This window comes from Colias croceus, chromosome 6, assembly GCF_905220415.1.
Source record: "Colias croceus chromosome 6, ilColCroc2.1".
NCBI lineage: Eukaryota > Metazoa > Arthropoda > Insecta > Lepidoptera > Pieridae > Colias > Colias croceus.
The window spans coordinates 11,026,796-11,035,874 of NC_059542.1; the positions used below are offsets into that span (position 1 = coordinate 11,026,796).

Here is a 9,079-nt window from a genome sequence, read left to right on the forward strand (position 1 = left end):
CGGTACATAACATTATAAAATTATAGTTACCTATAGCACCCAAGTCCACATCCCAAATATTTTTTGTAATCGTTCCAGTAATTCCTGAGATTACACGTTCAAACGAAAAAACTCTTCAGCTTTACATTATTCAATTAGGCATATATAATTTCCTTGACTATTTTCTTATTATAAAACCCTTTTTATAGTCAGGCCAATATGGTCAAGATCCTCAAAGGTTAGGATCTTAGTGAAGCATAAAATTAGAACACGTAAGCAAATATCAAATCCAATATATTGAAACACGCATAAGAAATATTTTCTTTGATCCGAGATGTAATAATACGATGATTTTTATTCCATACTCGGAGAGCGAGTTTCTCAAAATGACGCGCAATATCTGGGCCAGGGTGTAATGACATTGTGTTTTTCCATCTTTGTTTTTAACCGACTTAAAAAAAAGGAGGAGGTTATCAATTCGGCCGGTATGTTTTTTTTATGTATGTACACCGATTACTCCGAGGTTTCTGAACCGATTTACGTGATTCTTTTTTTGTTCGACGCGGGATAGTGTCCCATAAAAATTTTATTCGGATAGGTCCAGTAGTTTTTATTTTATGAGCATTTTTGTCTGTATTTGTAAATGTTGCAAGTGCAAGTTTGAAGTCGGTTGTTTTTAACGCAGTTATCACTTGTCTTATACTATAAAAAAAGTTAAAATTTAAGTTACAAGGTTGGCCGACAGGTTGGCTTGGTTGGTAGCGACCCTGCCATCCGAACAAGAGGTCGTGGGTTCGATTCCCACCCAGGGCAAATATTTGTGTGATGAACATAGATGTTCGCTCTGTGTCTGGGTGTTAATTATCTATCTAAGTAAGTATGTTTCTGTCTACGTATGTTTATCAGCCCTCTGGTTTCCATAACACAAGCGAAAGCTTGGTATGGGCACGTATGAGATTAGATCGAGCCGTGTGTGAAAATCGACATGAAATATTAAAAGGTTATGGAACACTATCCTACTATAATATTATAAATTCGAAAGTTATTTATACTTCAGTTAATAAACAACAGTTGATCACTTTCAAATTTGTAAAATATTATATCCAAATTAATTAATACTTCATATAGGTAGTCAATATATTATAAAGTCTTAGTAATTATTTTACAAATTCAAGCTGGAAAGTCGTTAACTTCGTCTTATATTTGAAACTAATTACCGTTAACTCTGGGTACGTGTAAATTGAGTTATTTACAGAACTTAGGTTTCTACATACGACCTAGTTAGCTAATTTTCATTATCTTCTATAAGTAGCGATCCGATTTCATGTTAGTTTAACCCTGCTTTTGTTTTAGTACAATATCATATAGCCTTTGTTTACATAGTATAAAACAAAGTCGCTTTCTCTGTCCCTATGTCCCTATGTATGCTTAAATCTTTAAAACTACGCAACGGATTTTGATGCTGTTTTTTTAATAGATATAGTGATTCAAGAGGAAGGTTTTAGTATATAATTGTATAGTAGTGTTTTAGTATATAATTGAATATATTAAACCCTATTGGTATCACGTCTGTCAAGTTCACCACGCTCAGTACTTAATTACCTTAAAAATTGTTTTTTTACCTTCGTTTGATTTGCTGTTTGTTGGAGTTTGTTTGGTGTTGAGGAGTTGATACTTTCCTATAATAATCTTCAAATCAGAACGTCGCACAACTCGACAAAAAGTGTTTAAACATTTCGAAGACACATTTTACCGAAAACCAACTGCGGGCAGTTCTAAATTTTGGCGATATCTTCACCTGCATGCTGAGCCAAGGAATTCAAGTTTTATCATCAGTGTACCGAAGCCCTATACTGGTATGAATTTATTATTGAAGGATGTTTAGAACTCAAATCTGTTTCTGTTAAATGTCACCTGTCCCAACGCTGTTTGAATCTGTCAAGTTACTTTATAAACAATCAACGACGGAACAGATACAAGCCTTTTCGACAGCGTCATAGACATCTTTATCGAAGACACGTATAGGTAAACCAGAATCTGATGGCAATTAGGGAAATCAAAATTTTGAGTGTGCAACCCTAGGGAAAATGGACTGAACGATCTTGATACTGCTTATTTTTTATTTTGTCCTCAATATCATTAGTCACATTACATAAGTGGACAATACTGTACTAAATAATGAGATATCCACTTATTATTATGTAAGTACATACTTACATGTATAATATACAATTATACATATTACTTCTAAACAGGTAATACATATTATTATTTACACATACCTATATTTGTATATTCATTACCAGTATGCCATGTGAAAATATCGATATAATGATAATGTAGATCAAAACTGATTATTATTTTTTTATAAATAAAATAAAAATAAAATAAAACTATGTTTATTTTCGTAAGTATTAACAGATAAACATATTATAAAATTGACTTGGACAGCTTGGACTTGACGAATAGCCGAATTGGAAACTCCTGTAATAAGTTTTCATAAAATTATATTCTAATCAACAAACAATATTATTATATTATTATTTACCTAGATATAATATTTTTTTAATTTAAAGTATCAAAACGGGTAAGTCCAATTTACCAATAAAATCTTCAAAATTGAAAATTGTGATGTGTTTGACCCTTCTTCATCGAATGTTTTTCTATACACATTATAAACAACACCTCTTGCTTGTGATCGCAGCGGCTTTGTCGACATTTTCGAAGATTTTTTAGACAAAATCCTAAAAATTATTCATTTACTGCAAAAAAGACAAATAATTTGACAACCAATTTGATAGTTGTCAAATAAGTTGCCACATGAAAATCTTTGATTTCTTAAATATAAATATGCCATCAGATTCTGGTAGACCTATATCATATTTATTGTTGCTTAAATATTGTTGCATTTATAATAGTGGCTATAAAATCAATACAAAAATGAGTAATAATAATATTTGGGGATGCTGTACGCCGCATCAAAAAAATAAAGATGCTTACATTATTTGTGTGAAATGTGACAAAAATTATCATTTTGCATGTATGGGTCTTGATGAAGCCTCGCTTAGTCCTGAAATGCGCTCCGTTTGGAGCTGTCCCGACTGTGTGCGGGCAATTCCAAGAGCATCAAATAATGATAATACCCCCCTACGTAACGTTTCAACCATCAGAGGCAATAAAAGACAGGCTGTCAACTCTCCCCCGATGGTTAATGTGTCTCCCACTATTACACGCGAAGACATTAAGGATGTCGTACAGGAGGTTTTAAAGGATACCTTAAATAATTTGTTCGCAAAAATGAATGATAACATTGTGAACGCAATTAATAATGAATTAAAACCTCTAAAGGATGAAATTACGGCTCTTAAGAATTCTATGATGTTTATTAGTGATCAATACGAAGACATTAAGAAGAATTATGACGCGTCTCAATTAAAAATTTCCGCTCTTGAGAAAGAAAACGATGGCTTGGTACATACAGTTTCTAGTCTTGAGCATCGTTGTAACCAAATAGAACAACAGCTTCGTCAGAATAACATAGAGATACAATGTATACCCGAAAATAAGAATGAGAACTTATTGCATATTATTAAAAACCTTGGTAATGTTGTTGGCTGCCCCTTAGAAGATCAAAGCATAATTCATTGTACCCGTATCTCAAAGATTAACAAGACTAGTCCCCGTCCTAGATCTGTTATTGTACAATTGTCATCTACAAGACTTCGTGATCAAGTCATAGCTGCGGTTCAAAATTATAATAAAAAGCATGATAAAAATAGAATAAACAGCGGCCTTATTGGGGTTTCAGGAAATCCATCAACTATATACGTTAGTGAACATTTATCACCATTCTATAAAGGATTACACGCAGCAGCTCGTCTAAGAGCCAGAGAAAAGGGATACAAGTTTGTCTGGATACGGGGTGGACGTATTTTTATGAGGAAGAATGAGGAAGCCCCATATATTCTAGTCCAGAACTTTAATGTTTTAGATAAGTTAGACTAAGAACGAGTATATATATTTTTCTTTCTTTTCTTTTTTGATTGATGTATGTGGATTGTTTTCATTTAAATTTGGTACGCTAAATCTGTATTATCAAAATACTAGGGGCTTACGAACTAAAACCCACGAATTTTTCAGACAATTGGCATGCTCTAATTATGACTTAATTATACTTACAGAGACCTGGTTAAATGATAATATCAAAAGTAGTGAGCTTTTTGACGACCGTTATATTGTATATCGAAGGGATAGGTGCGATTCCAGTTTCTCATCAAAAAAGGATGGAGGTGGGGTACTTATTGCTGTTTCCTCAAAATTTACATCGAGACGTAAGCCTGAATGGGAAACTCAGCTTGAAGATCTCTGGGTTATACTGGACTGGCCTTTGTCACAATCTGTTCGTCATATTGCAATATGTGCCGTCTATTTACCTCCTCCGGTGGATCGTTCGAAACTGGAGCATTTCTTAGATAATTGTAATAGGTTACTTGAATTGTCGTATGGTCACTTAATACTTGGAGACTTTAATCTGGGTCATATTAAATGGGACTTAGTTGGAACGAATGAATACATTGCTCCCAACCATTGTCAAATTTTAGTCGACTTCTTATTTCTAAACCATTTAAAGCAGCACAACAATGTCCTTAACTCAACAAATAGAATTTTGGATTTAGTAATCTCTAATAACGTGCCCCTTTGCAGTGTCGTTGAGTCTGTGTCTCCACTGTGTAACCTTGATAAGTATCATCCTCCTCTTGATATAGTAATAACTAATAAAATTGAAGCGAAACTCCCTTATAATAGGTTAGCTTGTAAATTCAATTTCTTTAAAGCAGATTACGAGTCTATTAACAACGATCTTAGCAATTGTAATTGGAATGAACTGTTTTGCGACCTTGATAGCGTAGACTCAATGTTAGATATTTTATATGCTAAGATTAGGAATACTATTCATAAATATGTGCCTAAAATTAAGCCCAAAAATAATAAATATCCTCCTTGGTTCAATAATAATCTTAAAAAAATGTTGAAGGAGAAGTTTAAACTAAGACAGCGTTATAGGAAGTACAACAATCCTAGAGATAAAATTGAACTGCATATAATAAGCGCTAGGTGTTCTAAAACTGCAAATAACTGCTATAATCTATATATTAGGTCTGTGGAAGATAAAATTCATTCTAACCCCAAGTACTTTTGGTCATATATTAAGTCCAAACGAGGTGGTAATGGGGCATACCCACCTACTATGTCTCTAGGTGATGAAACCTCCTCGGATAGTGTTCGAGTATGCGAGCTTTTCTCCAATTATTTTGGATCTGTGTATTCGAAGAGGGGTCCCAATCCTGAAGAACAGCAGCCATCAACTATAATTTCCGATAATAACGACCTTCTTCTGACGTTACCGCATATTGAGTATGGGCCTCTTTTAAAAAAACTCAAGGCTATCGATGTTTATAAGGGCGCTGGACCGGATGGCATACATCCAAAGTTCATTGTTGCTTGCGCAGAAAATCTGGTTCAGCCTCTTTTAAAAATCTTTAACTGTTCATTGAGTTCTGGTTTCTTCCCTACAGTCTGGAAACTGGCTAAGGTCATACCTATACATAAGTCTGGTCCAAAAGAACTAATAAATAATTATAGGCCCATATCAATTCTTTCCACCTTTGCCAAGATATTTGAGTCGTTCATTTGTCCATCTCTCACTAACCATTTCAAACAATTTCTCTCTTTTCATCAACATGGTTTTGTTCAGCATAGATCTACTATGACCAACTTGACAGAGTTTACCGAAACCATTACCCACGAGCTGGATTCGAATAAACAAATTGACACTATTTACGCTGACTTTAGCAAAGCTTTTGACAGGGTTCCACATCACATCTTGCTGCAAAAATTATGTGGATATGGACTCTCACCGTTGTTTTTGAAGTGGATAAATTCCTACCTAAGCGATCGTACATTCTTTGTTGCTATTAACGGGTTTGATGCTTCGCCACACAATGTTACCTCGGGAGTTCCTCAAGGTTCGCACCTTGGTCCTGTTCTTTTTAACTTCTTCGTTAATGACATTCCAGAAATATTAAAAAATTCTCGTTGTTTCATGTATGCTGATGACCTAAAGTTCTGTAGAGTTATTAATTGCTTTGAGGATGCTTTGAAACTACAACAGGACCTTGATAAGCTAGCCTTATGGTGCTGTAGCAATGGTATGGAATTGAACACTGAAAAATGCTTTTTTATCCGCTTTGTTAGAAAATCTAAAATTATTCCTTTTAAATATCAGATAAACAATAAGGTAATCCAGGAGAATTCTGTCACTAAAGACTTGGGAGTGCTATTTGATACCAAGCTAACTTTTAATAATCACCTTGAATATGTTACGAATCGTGCTTCAAAGATGTTGGGTTTTATTGTGAGAAACTCTAAAGGATTTCATAACATCAAAACTAAGATTATGTTATACAACAGTCTCGTACGTAGCATTCTTGAATACTGTTCGGTTGTCTGGAGACCACATTACGCGACTCACATTTTAAGACTTGAACGTATACAAAAGAAATTCTTATGGCACCTGAGTTTCTCTAGCAGGTTATCTCACAAAAGGCTCACCTCTTACCAGAGGCGTTTGTCGCATTTTCACATTATATCTCTGGAAAACCGTTTTATATTTTCGGATATTATTTTTGTCACCAAAATTTTCCAGAATAAAATTGATTGTCCACAACTATTAAATAAATTTAATCTCAGAGTTCCTACTAGGTACCCGCGTAATAAAATTACACCTTTGGCTCCTCCTCTGCGTAGGACCGTATTTGGCCGAAATTCACCCATTTGTAGATTAAGTAAGTTGGTCAACGAGCATGCCAATTTTATTGATATTTTTCACGACAGCTGTAATAAAATCCGCAAGTATTTAAAGGAATTATCTTGATTTTGTTTACTTTTTATTTATTTATTTATTTTTTGCTTTGTATACCACATAGTGACTTGACTCATTAATCATGTTGTGTTATCCTGTAAATGTTTGTCACAATTGTCTTTTTTTTTTGTTATATTATGTACCCTAGCTCTAATTATTGTTGTGACTGATGTTGGATAACCTAAATAAATAAAATAAAAAATAAAATAAAATATAATTTATTAGGTTTTAGACAAAGCGGGCGAAGCCGCAGGTGATAAGCTAGTTGAGAATAAAGGAAGAAAGTTGTTCAAATACTGTTTCTGCAATCTTCTTAAATACAGAAAAACTGGTAATATATATTATAGCATTTTCATAGTTGTTAATCAATATTATAATATTATTAGAAGAAATAATCATGCTTAAATAATTAAATATCTCAAAAGCTATTTTTCATACTCATAAAATTCACAGGTTTCAAAATAAAAACTGTATAACGCAATAATATTTAAGAAAGAGGTGTACGATAGAAGCCAGTTTGCGATGAAATTAAAAATCCGGGGTTCAAAATTATTTATCACAATTCTATCCCACTATTCTCTGATAATACACTATGCACATACAATTTTTTAAAATAAATTAATGCACAAACAAGCTCATAGCACTATATCAGCGCTATCACAAAAACAAAAGGCACTAATTAAACCCTCCAACAAGGTATTATCAAATAGCGTAAAAACCCGCGACATAGTTAAGCTTCTGAATAATTACAAGCTTTGTGCTTTACTCACAAACGAACAGGCAAAAAGCGATCTTTTGTTATCCGCTCCGCGTGGGACAAAGAAGTGATCAAATATTAACTTTGTATTTCTCTAGTTCTATTTTGTTGGAAACTAGGTGCTGTCGCCATTTCATTTCAGTTTTGATTTATGTTTTTAGCCTTTCGTGTGTGAAAACGGTTTAATATTAATATATTTACATTGCACTATTAATGAAGATGATAAGTATGTTTTAAAATGATTGAACAGGTATAGAGCACTATTAATAACTAGCTGCTCCGCGCGGTTTCATCCCCGTGGCTTCTCCCCTGTTGGTCGTAGCGTGATGATATTATATAGCCTTCCTCGATAATTTTTCCAATCGGACCAGAAGTTCCCGAGATTAGCGAGTTCAAACAAACAAACAAACCGAATTTATAAAATTAGTATAGATAATAAATACGTATTTTTTGTAAGAGCCCGCTCGAAGATATGCCCTTGCAAATGAGTAGGGATAAAGAAAGATTTTATGAAGGGTATCAAGGAAAAGACTGGGACCACCCATCCCACTCTTTTTCTTGATACTCTTCATCAGTTATAAGTTTTGTATAAGTTGACTATGTTCGATTCGAAGCAAAAGTCCTGAACGGTGTTAGTATTGAAATATCCATTAATATATTTTGGTACGATAATAAATGTGTTCTCTATCAAACCATAGCCCAAATTCCAAAAAAAGGGTTATATACCCCCCAATAGTACTATAAAACACATGAAAATTTAAATTTTACTTCAATCAAACTTAGATGAACAAATACCTTAAAACAAGCAAAATGACTGTAAACAAAAATTGCATGAAAGTAAACTCACCATCGTCATTTTATCCCGAGTTAAGAGTTGAAATTGTTAACATTAACAGGGTTAACAAAATGTAATAAATAAAAGTTATGCTGTAATCGCGAAAAATATTACCGTCAGAAGTTTAAACGATACGCAATTTCTCTTGCGGCTTTTTTATTAAAAAGTATGAAATACTGATTCGCTTAGGGCCTGAATTCATTTTGGCTGTTGTTTTACTAATGTGAGTGTAAATTAGTTTGCTTCGTAACTGATTGTTGAACTTTTGTAATTAGTTTACGTATTTAATAACCATTGAAATTTACGAAGGGAAATAGCTTCTAATTTGTCCTTTTGTTAATGTGGATAAAGGTGTGACTTTTTTAGAATTACTCGCATATCATATTCGATATGCGAGTTTTAATTTTATTCATCCAACAGCATATATATTATTCTGTATTAGAATATCGGTTATATTGTTAACATCTAAACTTTATCACTTGCTGTGCCCGAGGTTTTACCCGCATTACTCCGCTCCTATTGGTCTTAGCGTGATGATACATAACCTCTTTTTTTACGATGCAACAACTCCTGAACGAACCTTAAG

General features: G+C 33.5%; 1 protein-coding gene across 1 annotated transcript; it reads left to right on the forward strand.

The window, feature by feature from the left end:
- Window positions 1–3,021: 3,021 nt before the first annotated feature.
- Window positions 3,022–3,984, forward strand: LOC123692711. The gene has a single exon (XM_045637484.1). The coding sequence runs from the start codon at window positions 3,022–3,024 to the stop codon at window positions 3,982–3,984; it is 963 nt and encodes a 320-aa protein (XP_045493440.1).
- Window positions 3,985–9,079: the final 5,095 nt, after the last annotated feature.

Bases quoted from the DNA above. Each gene is read 5' to 3' on its own strand.
- LOC123692711 (XM_045637484.1), top strand. From the start codon at position 3,022: ATGGGTCTTGATGAAGCCTCGCTTAGTCCTGAAATGCGCTCCGTTTGG.